At 48.2% G+C, this 18946-nt stretch overlaps 1 protein-coding gene across 5 annotated transcripts; it reads right to left on the reverse strand.

The window, feature by feature from the left end:
* Positions 1-289: 289 nt before the first annotated feature.
* GEMIN8 (gem nuclear organelle associated protein 8) lies at positions 290-18847 on the reverse strand. Of its 5 annotated transcripts, none has more exons than XM_039233959.1 (5): positions 18743-18847; positions 14019-14134; positions 10856-10900; positions 9621-10056; positions 290-809 (listed from the first exon to the last, which is right to left on the reverse strand). In XM_039233959.1, the coding sequence occupies exons 3-5, from the start codon at positions 10865-10867 to the stop codon at positions 553-555; spliced, it is 705 nt and encodes a 234-aa protein (XP_039089890.1). In that variant the 5' UTR covers positions 10868-10900; positions 14019-14134; positions 18743-18847; the 3' UTR covers positions 290-552. The 5 variants fall into 5 exon arrangements, with proteins under 5 accessions (XP_039089890.1, XP_039089892.1, XP_039089889.1 ...); XM_039233961.1 differs by having other exon boundaries at positions 9621-10032; positions 14019-14138; XM_039233958.1 differs by having other exon boundaries at positions 14019-14138.
* Between the last annotated feature and the right edge of the window lie 99 nt (positions 18848-18946).

Consider the following 18946-nt stretch of genomic DNA (forward strand, 5'->3'; position numbering starts at 1 on the left):
TGCTGTCTATAGCTGCTTTCATGCTGCAAGGGCGCAACAGAGTAGTTGCAAAGCGGCGGCCTGCAAAGCCAGAAATGTTAACTCTCTGGTCCTTTGTGGAACACGCACACTGACCTCTACATTGGCGAGAAGCGCTCTATGTCCTGCTGTAACATTTTCAGTGGGGGCTAATGGAGCTCGAGCAGGGGAGGACATCTGACTCATTTAAAGCATTTGTGTAGAACTTCAGTTGGGTTAAAGGCAGGACAGAAGAAAATAGAAAAAGGCAAACAAACAGATACAACAAAAATCACTAGGCAATATCTCTGAGGACTTTAATGAACTAACTGAACACGATGATTAACCTCAAAATCAAGTGTAAACTACATGGCGATGGTACCTGTCTTGCCGACTTCAAGTGGCCAACACGGCACCCCTCCGATGGGCCCCCTGGGACTTTGGTGAACGTGCCTATTTCTCAGGCCCAGAGACGTTTCCCTGAGACGACGCGCGGGAGAGGTTTAGGGAACGCGAAGGGAAGCGGGTGGTGGGTGGGCGCGCTGCGGCCGCGGCTCAGAACTTGAGCGGAATGACCGGCCAGTATTTGGGCTGCTTCCTGTCACAGTGCTTGTTGAAGCTCAGCTGCACGGCGGCCTCCATGGCCTGGATCTTGGCGGCGCTGGCCCCGTACAGGCGCGTCATCCGGGCCTGGCGCCGCTCGCCGGGCCTCTCGGAGGGGGGCTCCACCGAGCGCCGGGTGCCGTCGTACAGGCCGTGGTCGGCGTTCACGTAGTCGGCCAGGCGCTGGGCGTCCAGCTGCTTCTGCCGCCCTGAGAAGGAAGGGACACGGGGCAGCAGGCTGAGCGCGGGGACGCCCCGCCCCGCGCGTCACCCGCACACCATCGCCCCCGCGGTCCGGGAACGCGCCGTTGGTTCGCTCATCCCGGAGGCTCACGCTGCGAGACACGGCAAAAGGCCTCCAGGAAGCGTGTCGCCCAACACCACCAAACCTCTGCGTGGAGCCCCGAAACTCGGGCTCGCTCTCTTTCGTGTACGCGGCCTGCCCACAACCCGGCCGGCTGGGCCCCGCTGGGGCAGCTCGCCTGCTTTCCCACTGCCCCGGGGCCAGCAGGGAAATGACGTGCTTTCTGGAAAAGTCCAGGGCTGCAAGAAGTAGTACTTCCGCCCACAAATGAGTCGCTGGGGGAAAAAAGTCAACCCCGTGTTAGAGGCACTGATTTTGGGTAACCTGCAAAAGAGCCAGTGCCGGTAACCACAGAATCGCAGCGACGACCGGCGACCGGCCACGCGTCCAAAGCACAGAGCCCCCCCGGGCAACGGGAAGTCAAATGATGCAACACTTGCTCAAGGTAACAGGGCAGAGCAAGGGCAGTTCTGCCAACGCAAGGAAGACCCGACTTCTAATCTTCCTGCTGTATTCGCAGATCTGCAACAGCGTGGGGACTTCCTCACTATGGGATTTGACTTTATACTTCACAGATGAGCTTAGGCTAAATTTCGAGTGATAAAGTTATCTGCTTTTAATCCTAATTATTTTCTTTCTCTCTCTCCCTCCTTCCTTCCTTTCTTTGGAGACAGAGAATGTGCTCGCAAGAGAATATGAGCGGGGATGGGGAAGGCAGAGAGAGATAGAGAGAGACAGAGACAGAGAGAATCCCAAGCGGGCTCTGCACAGACAGCGTGGAACAGGATGCGGGGCTCGAACTCATGAACCGTGAGATTGTGACCTGAGTGGAAATCAGGAGTCGGAGGGTTAACTGACTGAGCCGCCCAGGCACCCCTAATCCTACTAATTTAAATGGATTCTTGTAAAGCAAGAAATTAAATCTATTCTCCCTTCTATTTTTACTAAATCGAGTCCTAATATCAGAACTTTTATGCTTCTGTAAACAGAAGTAACAATGAAACAATGATGCATATGGTGAAATTTGGCCAATGGACAGATTTTTGTAAGCAACTCTGTCGAGAACAGAGAAATAGACAGTAGAAGGCACACATCTGTAGCTACTATTGCTAACGAAAAATGCTACTGAATAAGGAGTGAACATGGTTGTAGGGGATAAAACAATGATATAAACCATTCTTTCTTTGTTAAAAAAAAAAAAAAAAAGAGCAGAATGAAACCTTAGTAGAGGAGGGAACCCAAAAGCGAGTGGCAAGATACGTCTGTGGCAGTCACACTCCTAAGCCCGTTCTTCACAAACATCACCTTGGAGCTGAAGGGAAGGAGTTCTGGAAACTTGGAAACACCGTAAAATGTGGAGAGTCACTTCTGACTTAGCACATCTGCAGTTTATTTCTTATACAAGGAGGTAACCTACGGATATGCCAGGTGACCGTCAAGGAAATAAATGCAACGTAACTGTTACCTCATCCACAGAAGAGAGGCAGTCATCTTACTGTGAAATGCAGAGCTAAACCAAATATTGGCGTAATGTGCACATGAATGGGAGGGCAGTAAGCATCTGCTGCTCATTTTTGGTCTTTCTGCCAAGGCTGAAACCTTAGGATGTTAAGTGTTCAGTTCTCACGGGTGTTTAGATTGTATATCCCCGCCCTCCAAGGACTACTCTTCTGAAAGTGTGGCATTTCCACATTAGCCAAGGACAACAGACTCCCTCTGCCACCTACGGGAGCCCTGGGCGAGTTGCTGATCCTTGGGCTTGTTTCCTTGTAGGTCCAGGGCAAACAATCCCATTGGTGGGGGCGGGCGGGGGCGGCATGGGGGCCCCAGAGCGCACGCATCTAGAGGGCAGAGATTCCCAGACCGCAGTCCTTTTTACTTTCCGATTTGTCCCAAGCCTGTAATCAGCTTCACTGACAGATCTAGTGACACAACAGATGTTCAACTTCCTGTCTAAATTGGAGTCTTTGCGTTGAGAATTTTTTTTTTAATGTTTTCATTCATTTTTGAGAGAGAGAGGGAGACAGAGAGCACAAGTGAGGGAGAGGCAGAGAGAGAGTGGGAGACAGAGGATGTGAAGTGGGCTTTGCACTGTCAGCACAGAGGCCAACATGAGGCTCAAACTCACGAACTGTGAGATCATGACCTGAGCCGAAGTCAGACGCTTAACCAACAGAGCCACCCAGGCGCCCCGCATTTATAAGTTTTAATCAATACCGGGATCCTCGCTCTCTCAGCAAGTGTTGCTCTCTGATGCTAGGATATGCACACTTCACTTTCTTACTTTGCATCTTTCTCTTTTCCTTATAACTGAACATGGTTCTAATTATGGTGCTTTCTGCTACTCTTCTGACCAAAACGATCTTACAGACAGTAAATCAGTATAACAATTCTACATCGAGATGTTTTCTCTGATCGTTGACATCTGTCAATGAAACACCGCTAGTCACAACCGACCGCAGCCACCGAATCAACATAGCAGTGCACTTCCCAAGTTCACACGTGGCATGTGCCCAGGGGTTCCCACCACAGGGGTTCAGTTAACAAAGCTCGTACAGTGTAAAAGAATAAAAAGCACAGTCCACCGCTCTCAGTTCTTTACGTGTACCTCTTTCCCGTTCAGGTTTCCTTATGAAAATTTGGGGCTCAACCCTTGTCCTCTCTCTGCCTCACAGGAGGCCCAGAGCTTTCCCGGTTTCCAGGGTGGCACGTAGTTGCCCTAAAACATAGACGCAAGGGGTGGGAAGCCCATCCCCTGCACTGCCTGGCCAGTGCCAACACCCGCCAGTGGAATGGGATATGTGCGTTTGAAGGCATCACTTACTCTGCTTTCTGTCTATTGCTTTCTTCCTCCCAATGACAGAGAGGATTCTCAGTCACTAGCAGTTTTTCTTCCTGTCAAAACAAGGTGAGGGCTCAACCAGATGGAGACTCTGACTGAAGCACAACATCACACTTCAGACGTAACTGAATAGGTGCTGTGTCATGGAGAAGGTGGTCATTTTTTCCCTGAAAACGGCTGTGGGACTCAACGTTACCCAGTGCTTTTTTCTGACAGGCTGTCCAGCCATGGGGCTTTGTTTGAATACAAATCAGAATATCTGTCTAGATCCCAGCTCTAAAACAGGGCTCTAGTGGGTTCAATAGTGTCCCATCCAAATTCACACCAACATGAAACCTCAGAATACGACCTTCTTTGGAAACAGGGTTTTTGCAGATGTAATTATGGCTCAAGATGGGATCGTACTGGATTAGCACAGATCCTAAACCCAATGAAAGTGTCCTTATGAGAGACAGAAAAGGACACAGAGAGACACGGGGGAAAACGATGTAAACATGGAGATAGTTGGAACTATGCTCCCACAAGCCAGTGAATGCCAGGAGCCACCAGAAGCTGAAAGCAGCAACGTCCCAGAAACTTCTGGAGGGAGTGTGGTCCTGCTAACACCTTGATTTCGGACTTCGACCTTCCAGAACTGTGAGAATAAATTTCTGTTGCTTTAAGCCACCCAATGTATGGTACTTGTTACAGCGGTCCTGGTAAACGAGTATCACGGTTCATACACACATAGGGCTCAAAACAAGAAAAACAGTGACATCCTGTTAAGGAAGTGCTACTGGATCCCGTCTGGGTTCAGGACGTATAAGCTTGACATTTCCCCCCTCAATCTATAAATTCGCGTGACGTTACCAATGTGGACTTAATCTACAAAGGAAAACAAAATCACGAGAAGTGACTTGGATTTTAGAAGACGTGACACAGGGCAACATTCATTCAGTATTCCATAGATAATTAGCCCAAAGGCAGAACGTTTTGGAGGAGACAGCACTAAGACGAGTGTTGAAGAATGTTATTGTTCCTCGTTTTTCTATGATAAGCAAGGCTTTCTGGTCGTACTCTCTGCTATGCTGCCAGAATTAATGATCTGAGCACAGGGGCGTGAAAGCACAGACGATTTCTATCACGAACGACTCATTTCTGCCTCGTCGGCCCCCTCCGGGAACACAGGTGCCTGCCAGCAGGCCTGGAGCTGTCTCTGATGGGTGTCCGTCCTCAGCCCACATCCCTCTCTCCATGACAAATGAAGCCAGTGTATGATTACCATTTCACTTTGGGGACAAAGGTGCATCTCCATCCCCCCCGCCCCACTTTTCTGCAGTGCAGGGCTCAGTCGGTACGATTCCACGCTTTCATCTCATCGACTAAACCACAGCAGCTCACTAAATACTGGGTTGTACGGTTCGCCATATGCTCCCGGTTTTCCAGAGGGTGGACTGAGGGCGACCTGGATGGGGTTCCAGCTGACTGACTGAAGGTTTGGGTCAAAACTGGAGTGTAAACCTTCCGGCTTCAGTGGACTCCACATGATGGGGCACATGTCTCCCATCAGGTATCTAAAAGCACCTGGGGCCCTATGGTCAGGACAGCACTCAAAGCCTAGAGCACACTCCATTTTCCACCACTTCCCCGTGAAGCTTCTCCTCTGACGGCAGAATTCACTGGCTCTGCCCCCTCACTGCCAAAGTGCCTGTGGACTATACCACAGACAGCTCTTCTAGGTATCAGTTTTAATGTGATGTCATCTCCTCTTCTCAACTGAGTTTAAGCTCTTTCTGGACATGTCACGGTTTTGACCCAACAGCTACCCAGAAAACACAGGGAATGCTACCTGGTTGGCTCAAGGCTGAGACACCAGTGGCCGTGTGTGTCGGAGGGCCGTCTCCCCCACTGGGGATCACTTTCACGCATTCTCCTATTAGGACTGTAACCTTGCAGTCTCGGTGGTTATTTATGACTTAAACGGGGTACTTTTCTTAACCTAACAGTAAGCATTTTTTCCTAAGAAATAACCGAAAACATAGCTGACCTTTAAAACGCCACAACTGTCTACTTTCCCATAAGTATTGTTATCATTGAAGTTTTGAATAACGGAAATATCTCTTCAGGAAATGACATATAACGTAATCAAAAACATGTCTGTTCCCAGTGCACAGGAGTTTATTTATCTTACTTAATTTTTTGGTTAGCATTAAAGTACGTTCGAGATTATCTGGAAAAGCAGTGATCACAAATAAAAACACGCTCTCCAGCACGAAGGATTTTATTCTAAGAAAATATTAAATAAGACTCAGATGATGGTGCTGATGATGAATTATATAACATACATGTTCTCGGGGAAGTGAATAATACTGAAAAACAAAAGCTCTCAAGTTTAGCTATGTTTTTTCCTGCTAGTGGAATTTCATAAAATTCTGTGTTTTCTAGACAATCTATATTCAAGGCTGAACTAGCCTTTATTGAATAAGTAGCTTCTAGTGGTTCAAAACAGGAAAACAAAACAACTTTAATCAAGTATTCACACCACTCAGGTCCCTAATTGCTGTTAAAATATATCCCAAATGTGTATGTAACTAAACTTCCATGAACATTTCTAGTGAAGGTAATAGATTGGAAAGCACTTCCATCTGAGTTCAATCCTTCGTTACTGCTCAAAGGAACATGTGTTTATCCTACACGCCACTAAAAGTGCTGGTGAAAAAAATAATGCCCGATTGTTTTCAGGGTGTAGGGTCAGGCCCCGGCAGCTTCTCAGTCTTTGGCGGTCAGATGAGACTCTGACACCGCAGCATGTTCTCACCCGTGCCAGACAATCTCCACGTCTCCCAAAGACCTGGTAATATCTCCGGGGCTCACCACAGGGCACAAAGGCATCGCGGAGACCCTATGACAAGTAGTTTTCAGTCATGCTACACTACACATTCAGAAAGCATAAAGCAGCAAGAAGCTCAATGCATTTAGCGCTGTTATGAGTAATATGAAAGTGCATTCCTTTTCCCGTGTATATTATTAAGTTGTATCAAGCAAGAAATGTCCTTGAAAGAGTGAACTAAAAGTTGTATTAATCACTACTTTGATGAAACAGTGTTAATGACTAGACTGGAGAGACATCAAGACTGGAATTCTTTTGCTTTTTAAATATTCTAAACCAATTTAAGAATTCTGAAAAGTGCAGAGTAGAAATATGACTTCTTTTGAAGCCACAAAACATCTTTTATTAAAAACGTACAGGGGTGCCTGGGCGGCTCAGTTGGTTGAGCATCCAACTTTGGCTCAGGTCATGATCTCACGGTTTGTGAGTCCGAGCCCCGCATCAGGCTCTGTGCTGACAGCTCAGAGCCTGGAGCCTGCTTTGGATTCTGTGTCTCCCTCTCTCTCTGTTCCTCCCCTGCTCACTCTGTTTCTCTCTCCTTCAAAAATAAACATTAAGGGGCGCCTGGGTGGCTCGGTCGGTTAGACGTCTGACTTCGGCTCAGGTCATGACCTCACGGTTCGTGGGTTTGAGCCCCGCGTCAGGCCCTGTGCTGACGGCTAGCTCAGAGCCTGGAGCCTGTTTCAGATTCTGTGTCTCCCTCTGTCTCTGACCCTCCCCTGCTCATACTGTCTGTCTGTCTGTCTCTCTCTCCCTCTCTCTCTCTCTCTCTAATAAATAAAACATTAAAAAAAAATACACATTAAAAAAAAAGTGCAGAATCTCAGTGAACCACTAACCCACACAAAGAGCATCCCAGTAACATATGGTTAAGGAGCCACATTAGAGGATGAGTTATTAGCAACTAACCGTAACAACTAACATTTCCTGGGCACAGACTTCGTACAGAGCACAGTTCCAGAACTTTCTTTTATTGTCTCCTTTAACTTTCATAACTTCCACTCCACGAATGAGGATCTCTACCTCAAGTGAGGGGAATGAGGGCCAGACTGGTTAGGGCAGGTGACCTGCAAGGCAAGACCGCTGGTGGACAAATGGCAGAGGTGGGCAGGGCCCCGTGATTTGAGCGGTTCGACCACCACCAGCCCTGTATGATGTTAGTGACAAGGACGTACATATGGAGGAGGAAGGTTAAAGGTGAAGGCTGTACGGGTTCTCATAACATCCACTCTTTTATCTGTTTGCTATCTAGATCATGGTAAAACAGATATGTACTAGTTTCTTCACAGCGATGGCAACCTGTGCCCTTTGCTTCACGTCCCCTTGCAGAAGAAAATTCTCAGAGGCAGGGGGACTGTATTAGTTCCCTTGGGCTGCTGTAACAAAGCTCCGCAAACAGGTGGCTTGGAACGACACAAATCTCTTGTCTCACAGGTCTCAAGGCCAGAGATACGGGATTAAGGTGTGGACAGGGTTGTGCTCCCTCCGAAGGCACTAGGGAAGCCTAAGTCTTTCTCCTGGCTTCCAGTGACAGAGCTCCAGTCTTCACATGGCCTTCTCCTGGGTGCACGTCTGTCTCTATGTCCGAATGTTTCCCTGTTTATGAGGACACCGGTCCTAAGTGGGTCGGGGCCCACCCTAAACACCTCATGTTCACTTGTAAGACCCTATGTCTGGGGAAGGCCACATCCTGAAGGGGGTTGGGGGGGAAGGTTAGGCCTCCAACCAATCTTCTTTTTTAGGGAACACGAGTCAACCTGTAATAGTGAGGATTACAGTGTCATCTGGAGGCCTGAAGTAAGCTCAGTGATTTAGGAATAAGACACAATAGGAGGTTCATCAAGTTTATAAACGATTCAAAGCCTAACTCACTTTGTACAATGTTCCACGCAAATGGAGCAAGTTGAGCACTTTGTGTGATATTTCAAAACCTCTGATCTAAGGCTCATGATTAATACTGAAATACCTCATTCATTCATTCCAAACAATATTCAGCACTGGGCATGACTTAGCAGGTGGTTTCCATGGCCTTTGGTTTAACTTCCCTGGAACTCTACCTGACTGAGTAAGAGGGATGGGACAGTTCGCAGCCATATCTGAACCTGAGCTGCTTACGGTGGGAAGCTACACTGCGTTACTGTATTTTAATTACACTCAAGTCTATTTTCTATCGGATAACTATGTATTGAGTTTATTTGAAATCAGTGGATAAATCAAAATGTCTTTTAGAGGACTGGGGTTTGCTGCTGTCCTTAATGAGAACTTCTCTCATAAAAATGTCAACCTCTGGTGGGAAAAACACCTTATTTTACTCTTTGGTAAGAACAACAGAAAGAAATCCCACATTCGTCATATTTGCTTTTCGGAAAGCTGTGAAAAAGAGCATTCCAACCAAATGTGGATATGCTTGAACATCTCCTCTCCTTCACTGTTGTGTACTTTCAAATTAGACTTAACAGTTTGTATGTATTCTGTCAAAAAGGTAGAATTTATTTCTTAAGATGAGGGAAAGAAATGTATTTTATGTAAAATAGAAAGCACTGTTTTAAAAATACTTGTTTGGGTACACTTTTTACTTTTTATTTGAGAGAGTAAGAGCGTGTGAGTGAGTGAGCATGAGCAGAGGAGGCACAGAGGGGGAGGCAGAGACAGAGGGAGAGAGGGGTAGAGAGACGGAGCGAATGGGAAGGGGGTAGAGAGAGAGAGGGAGAGGGAGAGAGGGAGGGAGAAAGAGGGAGAGGGAAAGGGAGAATCTTAAGTAGGCTCCACACTCAGCTCTGAGCCCGATGAAGGGCTCGATCTCATGAACTGTGAGATCATGACCTGAGCTGCAATCAAGAGTCAGACCCCCTGGAAAGTCCCGTGTTAAAACGTCTCTGGAGCGCGGCAGGGCTGAGGCGGGGCTGGACGTGGCGCCCCAGGAACCTACAAAACGAGCCCGAGGGCAGAAGACGACGCAGAAGGCGGGGCGAGGGAAGGGGGGCACGGGTCCGGGTCACACTTACGTCGCTCCTCCCTGTGCCGCTCGGTCTCGGCGAAGTACTGGCGCAGCTCCTCGGTGATCTCCATGTTGCTCAGGTCGCACTCCACGCCCCCGTCCGACTCGGCGTCCGCCTCGTCCCGCGCGGGCCGCGGACGCTGCCCGGGCCTCCTGGCGTGCGAGTGACCGCGGCGCGAGTCCGGGAGGCCAGGCGGGCGGTCACGAGGCGGCCGAGGGGGCCCGGCCCGGTTGGCGCAGGAGCTCCTGGGCGGCGCCACGGCCGGGAGGGACCAGGGGCCGGCGAAGTAAGACTCCATGGCCTTCCTGTAGGCACCGTGGTGGCTACGCATCCACGCCATCGCCTGATGATAGTGTCGCCAGTATCTCGCGTACACGGGGTGAGAAGACCAGGGCTCGGCGGGGTGCCGCGCTGCCGCCTGCAAGATGCCGGGAGGCGGGGGCTGCACTCCGCAGCAAGACACCCCCCAGTGTTTAAGTGACGAGGCAACAAGTATCTACTAAAGTACCGAGTAACCACTAAATACCTACTCCCCATCAGGGTGCTACTCCTGTGCCAGGGGTCACAGGACAGGCCCCCGCCCACAGGAGATACCAAGTGTATGCACGTGAGCTCTGAAGTGCGCACGGGGCAATCAGTTTAAGGTTATGGCCATGATAAAGTGGGGGCAGAGGCTCGTAAGTATCATTCTTAGATAAGATGCAGGGAGAGGGGCACCTGAGTGGCTCAGTCGGTTGGGCATCGGACTTCCGCTCAGGTCAAGATCTCACTGTCTGTGAGTTCCAGCCCCGCGTCGGGCTCTGTGCTGACAGCTTGGGGCCTGGAGCCTGCTTCCGATTTGTTCCCCGCCCTACCCGGCTCATGCTCTGTTTCTCAAAAGTAAGTAAACATTAAAAAAAAAAAAAAAAGAAAAAAAGGCAGGGAGAGATAAGGACATCAAGCATCTTGGCCCGCTCTATCCACTGTAAGTAACCTGTGCGTTCCAGGAACCACGCGCACTGAGGAGCACATGTTCTCTGGCCCTTCCCTCTCTGCTCCCTAAACACCCTGGCCCGGCTCACTCCTCGGTGCCCAGACAAAAGAGCTCTAGCAACCTACCCAATGGTGCCTTTGCTTTGAGTTTTCCGATGTTACTTCTTTCTTTGGTCTTCTCCATCATAGACTGAGAACCCCAAGACTCTAAAGACTAAAATTTACCTTTTTCTCTTATGAGTTAAAAAAAACAAAAGAAAACTCCTTACCTTTGCTGCCATCTGTGATGGCGGAAGTCCGAACGGGCACTGAATCTAGGAAGGGGCAAGCACAGTGCGAATGCGTGGTCAGGACGCGTGGGCCAAGTTCAGAGGCTGCCGCCTCATCTTCACGCGACACACACTACCGCCCCGCCACCTGGGTTATGGCCTTGTGGGCTGAAAAGGAGGGATCCCCTTAGGTACGATTAAGGAGCTCAAAGGACACTGCATTTTTCAAATATTTATTTACCTATTGCAAGACCGAAGAGAAGTGTTATCGTTTGTAGCTAGCGCATATATAAAAAATACCAATACAGAACATGAATTAAAAACACACAACATTCCTTCATTTCCTAAGCCTTAACTCATGCCGATGCCTGTTTAAATTAACCCTAGATGACCCCACGGCTTGAACAGAATACATCTCGCCAACTCCCTGGAAACCGCGGTTGGGTCTTGCCTTGGATCTGGGCCTCGGAGAAGCCTCTCCAAAGGAGATCTCTTTCCAGCGTGGGTTGTGCCCTGGGCTTTAAGCCCCGAGATGAGCCTTGATTTGGTTTTGACCCTGATAAACCTCTCTAGGTGTGGTGTGACAGCACGCTCTCCCTGCTGATCCACTGTGCGTGGCTTTGGGGGAGAAGCTATTCATTCCACAGGGACTCTGCACCAAGCGACTGCACAGAATGCCTCTGCCCGAAGGCCTTGCTCAGCCAGGATTTCCTCCTCCGGCCCCCTCCCAGCTGCTTCTGACTTCACTCATGCGGCAGAGGGTACCCAAAGGTGAAGTTTAATCTGCAGCGGTACCTTTTAGAACCGATTTAAAACAGTTTTCTTTTTTGCACTCCTGTTCAGTTCAGAGCTACTAGAATACCAGCAAGTGTGAGAATGTACTTAAATTAAAAAAAAAAAAAAAAAAAAAAGGTTAAGCAAAATATCCTGGGGCGCCTGGCTGGCTCAGTCGGTGGAGCATGGGACTCTTGATTTCAGGATCATGAGTTCGAACCCCATGCTGGGCGTAGAGATTACGTAAAAAAACAACAGAAATAAAAATTAAAAAATAAAACAGAAGTAATATCCTAAAATGCATGAGAATGTAAGCGTCTGTGAGATGAAATCACTAACAACGTGATGCTGAGCAAACAGCTACTTGGGTTTTGAAACTCGGGGAAATCAGACACAAGGAGGCCTGTTTCCTCCTTCACTTAATTAGAGGGTGGAATTTAAAAATCTCTAAGCCTTAAGTAATAAACTTGACTTATTTTGTAATCTCTATCAGATGTTTTGCTATGGTTAATGTGGAAAATTGAGATGTTAAATTGACCACATCTTTTAAGATTTGGCCTGAAGAAAACCATTCACGTTCTTTTAAAATATACTAAGCTTTCAAAAGTAGGCGATTTCTAAGAGTGCTGACATGATCTTCTGAAAATTTATTGTAAACATAGCCCACACTTCCTGTTCCCTGTTCTAAATTCAGGAATACACACACAAGCAGTGAATATAAACTGGGAAAAAGCTAACCAATGCAGTGAAAATATAAGTGTAAATTAAGTCCACGTTACTTTAGAACTATAAAAGTTTAAGACATATAAAATAAATAACTAAACATTTAAAATGTGAGCACTTATCTGAAACCTTGGCTAACTCCGATGTGCTTTACAGGCTACTGAAGAAATATAAAAGTCAATACAATTAAGGGGTTAACCACTCAGAGAAGTAACACTGACACAAATGAAATTACGGTGGAAATCAGTACACACTTGAGTGCTAAGCTGTAAGGTTCAGCCTATGAGTGGCTAATTCCTTCCAGCTGGGTTTCGTATTTAGCTCACTGAAATCTGAACACTTTTCTGAGAGCCCGCAGCACGTAATGCCATTACAGTGAACTTCATGTGTGTCTTAATCAAATTTGTTTTAGAGATTAACAAGTAGCATAGGAATTAAATTTGAAAAATCTAGGAGGCATCTGCGAATCTTCTGGAAATGAAGAGTTTTGAATCCCGACTTCCATGCCTCATAAAATGTACTTAGAACCAGATCAGCGGAAATATTAATTATCTCGAGCTGGGAAGTGTGACAGCCTCAAATATGCAATAAAGGTTATTGTGATTGAACACTACCGCAGACCTCAGGAAATCCTGTTTTTATTTGTACTTGGGAAAAATCCAGCCTGGCTTTAAAAGTCATAGTACCAGGGGCGCCTGGGTGGCTCAGTCGGTTAAGTGTCAGACTTCAGCTCAGGTCATGATCTCACCGTCATGAGTTTAAGCCCCACCCCGAGCTCCGCGCTGACGGCTCAGAGCCTGGAGCCTGCTTCAGATTCTGTGTCTCCCTCTCACTCTGCCCCTCCCTAGCTCGTGCACTCTCTCTCTCTCTCTCAAAAATAACAAACATTAAAAAAAATTATTTTTTTAATGTACCAGAATTCTGAAAATGTCCAAGATGGCTTACGAGAGGCAACTGTTACCGATTTCACTGATAGTGCTTTCCTCACTGTCCTGGCCGCTGGGCCACTTACAATCAAATCTGCTGCTGTCCTCTGGCAAGGTGAGTCCTGGAGCTGGACAGTGCGCATACTCGCTCACCCTTGGCTCCCTCACTCTCCCTCCCCAAATTCCAAAACCCATGTTTTCATAGGTTCTTTTACACTGTAAGTATTTTCAGATTCCTAAAATCCTACAGATACTCAGTTAAACGTAGTTCCTGAGAATGAATGACAAATTAAGTAAACTTCCAGGAATCAAAGAAAAGAAAGTATGGGAAAACACGTCTAAGGGAGTAGGCAGCTTGCAAGGACAAGGAGCTTCATAATTATGGGCTTGCTCTTTCCAACATGACTCTTGGTATTTTACGCCTGCACATTTTTTCCGTAAAGGGTCAAATAGTAAATATTTTGGGCTTATAGACCGCATACAGTCTCTGTCACACATTCTTCATATCCTTTTTAAAACTGAAAAACAAAACAAAACAAAACCCCAACCCTTGGAAGATGCAAACCCCATCGTCAGCTCCCGAGCAGTACAAAGAACGGGCAGTGGCCGCCGCTCACAGCCCTGTGTCATGGGAATGTTAACTCAGCTATACGGACTGCCCTTTGCACGTGGAGCCCTTCACTGCTGCTCGTTGTCTGCCTGGTGATCCATGGGAGGGGGACTCTGCGATTCTCACTCACCTAGCAAACGAGGAGGCTCGGAGTAAGACTAGTGCAAGCAAGACACATGTGACGATGACCTCCAGCAATCCTGGTGACCAGTTCCTAACATCCGGAACAAGACTCTGTCTCCACGACTAACTAAGGAAATCGGACCATTTCGTAAAGATCAACACAGATTATTTAAAGGCTTAATTAAAAGGACAAACCCACTCCTGCCATCAGCAGGGCTCAGAATGCACCTGTGGTGCCATGCTTGCTGATCGAGACCTCAGCCGCCACCACAGGCCAGACTTAATCCGGCGACGGAGGGAGGCCAGGGCGTCCCCCGGTGGGAGAGAATACGTAGCCTTCCCTGCAAAGGGCATCGGTTGGCTCCCAAGGGAAGGTGAGGACCTTCTCCAAAAATGGGTCCTGTTAACTTTTTCAACTTGGCTGCCCCTTCCACGAAGAGCGCATGAAGACCTGAAAAAATGCCTGGGTTCCCAAAAAGCCAGCCTGCAACTAATCCTGGATATCACAGCAGTGCTTTCAGACACCACCGCCAGTTCAAAGGGGAGCAAGCTGATGGTCACAGATGTGGATGCCCTTTCACCGTCTTTCTCTCTCACTCCCCACCTCTTTGGAGTGTCTCCTACTCTTTGATGGCCCACAGCTTCATGGACCGAATGGCGGCTTTCCTGCCACCGGGATGGTGGGGCCGAAAGAAAAGAGAATGGCAATGTCAGGGCAGGCCGGGAGCCACAGTACCACCAGACCCGCCGCTCTCCCCAGCGAGCACAATGGCATAATAGTCACTCCCCAGCTGAGCCCAGGCGAGGACAGAGACCGAATTCATGCTCTGTCCTCAACCACCAGAGGAGGAAGGAAAAAAACAGCGCTGAGGTCATTCACGAAACACTGCCGTGCCCTGGGTCTTGAACCATATATTTTCCCATATGGCCTTTCTTAAAAAAATGCACTCATTCTTCAATGAACATGCTTATCCTGAGATGTATGATGTACGTATTTAGGGGATGTATTCTCAAATGCATGCATATACATGAGGGATGACAGGCGAGAGCTTTGTTATTTTCAACGAGAAAAGCCGAACTATTTTCCATGAAATTAAGAACTTCCACAAATAAGTAACGCGGCTTTATCAAAAGGTAGTGATGTCGTATACTTTTAACAGCATATTTATATTCCTATAAAAACAGGATACAGGACATGTCGTCCCAACCAATAAGACAAAAACACAAATTCCTCGCAAACAATAATGTACACTGCAACTGGACCTTCCTCTCTAGTCTCCTTTTCCTTTTTTTTTTTAACGTTTTATTTATTTCTAGGAGAGAGAGAGAGACAGCGTGAGCAGGGGAGGGTCAGAGAGAGAGGGAGTCACAGACTCTGAAACAGGCTCCAGGCTCTGAGCTGGCAGTCAGCACAGAGCCCGACGCGGGGCTCGAACCCACGAACCGCGAGATCATGACCTAAGCGAAAGTCGGACGCCCAACCGACTAAGCCACCCAGGTGCCCCTCTAGTCTCCTTTTCCAATAGAATTCTGAACATTAAACACCTGAAAACTCACTTGCTTTGATTTTTTTGCATAGAAACCCATTAAGTCAATCGTTAATGCGCTGCCTAAAGGCCCTGCAGTCAACCCTTTCTGATTAGGCTCCCAGTGACCGGGCTCTCTGAACCCGGTACTTTGGGGGGTCTGATTTAGGCCTTCAGTATATGTTTCAGGGTAGAAGGGGGTCCGGTAGAGACTGGGCAGAATAAGTGAAGGTACAATGAGAACAGTAAATTATGTAAATTGGGTCGTGTGGTTCTAAGGGATTTCTGTATCTGCAGTAATAACTCACTCAGAGAAGATATCTTCCAATAACGCAGGTACCAGTAGGAACTTCCTCAACCAAGATAATAAAAGGAGGTTTTCTGACAGCATGGCTTCTGCCCCCAACCCCCAGCTGCCCGAGGGCAACCTCAATGGCCACACGGTGCCCTCATGGGCTCCCTCCTGTGGCTTAGCGTGGTCCCTGCTGGGTATTGTATTGTGGACATCAAAGATGGCTGAAGGCACGCCTGGGTGGCTCAGCTGGTTAAGTGTCTGGCTTGGGGTCAGGTCATGATCTCACAGTTCATGGGTTCCAGCCCCGCATCCGGTTGTGTGCTGGCAGCTTGGGGCCTGGAGCCTGCTTTGGATTCTGTGTCTCCCTCTCTCTCTCTGCCCGTCCCCCACTCACACTCTGTCTCTCAAAACTAAATAAACATAAAAAAAAAAAAAAAAAAAAAGATGGCTCAAGGCCGAATGGTCTTCTCCTACCCTCAGGAGTCCAGGCTCTACGTCTCGGCCGGACACAGGCCTCTTACAAGGGCACACGCCACTGAGTTCAGAAAGCCCGTACCTCTCTGTCTATAACGACTATCATTAAAACTGATGGGCGAGGGAGCCAAAAAAGTTTTATTTCCTTTTCATCCCTTCAACCCCAAACCCCAATTTCCTCTCTCCTGGTTGATGCATTGAGAAGTAATGTCACAAAGGAGGCACTGCACGGGGACGGACAGAGACTGAAAGGATGTAGTTAGGCGTTCTTAAAACAAAACAAAACAAAACAAAGAACATTCCACACACAGAATAGCATTGTTTAATATGTCAGCAGGGTGATGGACTTGTGAGTGGATTTATCTGCAAGTTCACCAAATCCCCACGTGGCTAACATCAGAATCTTAAGTGAATACGAGGCCACTCAAAAACAAAGTTACCCGGTGACTTGCGAGCGACAGGCAATGGGGGCGGTTGAAAACTGGGGTCACTAAGAAGGACATAATAGTAACAGCTCAAAAGAGGAAACCACCCTGCAAGCGTATCCATCATGTATCAAAACCTAGCCTGACTGTAAAGGCATAAAGGTTGAACAGGCGGCTTATGCAAGTTCAGAGCAAGTTCAGAGCGTATCAGCAAAAGCCATGCCTAGTTTAAAGTGGTGAAAAACACCAGTAGATTTCAGGAGCTCTATTTCAAGTATAAACACATACATGGTAAATTCCATTCCATTTCATCGCTGTCTTTTCTGAATTTACACAAGCTGGATGCCAGGCTTGATCTCATGAACCACGTGAAATCATGACCTGAGCCGAAATCAAGAGCCAGAGGCTTAACCAACGGAGTCACCCAGGCGCCCCACTAACATGTTTTCAAAACTATTTTCGGGGCGCCTGGGTGGCTTAGTCGGTTAAGCGTCCGACTTTCGCTCAGGTCATGATCTCGCGGTTCGTGGGTTCGAGCCCCGCGTCGGGCTCTGTGCTGACTGCCAGCTCAGAGCCTGGAGCCTGTTTCAGTCTGTGACTCCCTCTCTCTCTGACCCTCCCCTGCTCATGCTGTCTCTCTCTCTCCTAGAAATAAAACATTAAAAAAAAATTTCAAAACTATTTTCATCTGATCTTTGATCAACTGCAGTTAGGCCGTTTCGTCACTTGTCCAACTGTTCTATGGCTGGATTTCCTGTGGGAGAGGGGGCGCTCTAAGAGTTCCGCACCTAGTTTGTAATACCTTCTGCCTCCACTCTGGCCTTAACTGTTCAATTCCACCACTTCCCCCTATTCTCATCTCACCCCTTAAATGCTGGATCCTAAAAAACAAAATAAGCCTTCATCGTCTGCCGAACAGTTTTAGAATGAAAATTTGTCTCTGGAGCTTTCATTTGTATACCTCCCCAGGACAGCTACAAACACAGATCTGTGTTTGTACACCGTACTGTGAACCTGCCTTTGGTTACACCATCCCAAGTTACTAACCCATGATCTTTAAAAATACATGGTATCCGTTTCCATTGCCATCCCGATGGGGCTGCTATAAACTGTGTTATAGAAGTTGTATTTGTAAAGGTTACCTCCAGCCCAGAAATCCTGGAAACCCTGAGTAAATAAACCCAGAAGTGTTATTAATCTTTAGTCTAGACTTTCGAGTAATGTTGTTCTGACTTGCGGTGCAAAACGGCTGAATACAGAACCCAGCCTAGGAAACAACTTTAAAAATCATTCCTGAAAACGATACAGTTGCTCGGAACCACGTGATCTATACTAAGGGACTCCTAGGATTTCAGAGCTAACGGGTACGTCTTCGGTCCCTGGCTCAACTCCACTTCGTTACCGAGGAAGAAAAGTGAGCAAAGACGTTCTCCACCTTCACAGATAAGGCGCCTAAAAGACCACAGGTGCCAAATGTTCCCCAGGTAACTTTCACCAAAATGTCTGATCTCCCACAGAGGTCAAGGTGTGAGGTGAAGAACGAAAACGCCAAGTTTTGAGTAGACGGGCCAATACTGCAGGCACCCCTCCAAGGATGAGGCTGCCGTGGGCGGCACGGCCCAAGTCCGTATTCACTTTCCGGACCTGGCTTAACCACAGCGTTACTCGGCACCTCGGAATCACGGGGGGGAGCTTTAATAAAAACACCGATGCCTGGGCCCCACTTCCAGAAACTCGAATTTAAACGGGCTGGGATGGGGGCCCGGGCATCAGGGTTCTTAAAAGTCTTCCGCTGATTCCGAAGCGCGGCAGAACTGAGTCTCTGGAACCGGTTCTCCGTCACAAGTGAACCAGCAGTGACAGGAATCTCACGGGCCCCGCGGGATGATGCTAAGTACGACAACGGGGCAGCCAAGCCCTCGGCTCTCCCGGCATCAGAAGAAGCCAGGTTCCGGGGCCTCCAGGCTCCTCCCTCACTCCCCAAAGGAAACCCAGCAGTCCCCGGAGTCACCTCGTGGGCTCGTAGCTTGCTGATCGCGGGCGGTGGGCGAACATGGACCTACTTCCTGTGAGGAGAACGAAGGGGCGCGGGCGGGAGGGGCTGTTGCCCGGGAGACCAGAAATGCACTTCCGGCGCGGGTCACGTGAGGCGCGCCGCCGGAAGTCTCGGGCTCGCCGCCGCTGACGCCACGTCCGCGCTGCGTTCTACGCCACG

The sequence above is a fragment of the Hyaena hyaena genome, unplaced genomic scaffold (genome assembly GCF_003009895.1).
Source record: "Hyaena hyaena isolate Hyena2069 unplaced genomic scaffold, ASM300989v1 scaffold_80, whole genome shotgun sequence".
Classification (NCBI taxonomy): Eukaryota; Metazoa; Chordata; class Mammalia; order Carnivora; family Hyaenidae; genus Hyaena; species Hyaena hyaena.

Coding starts and splice junctions, on each gene's coding strand:
- GEMIN8 (XM_039233960.1), bottom strand. Junction 810..9,620: donor GCGGCACAGGGAGGAGCGAC/GTAAGTGTGACC, acceptor CTTCCTTCTCAG/GGCGGCAGAAGCAGCTGGAC.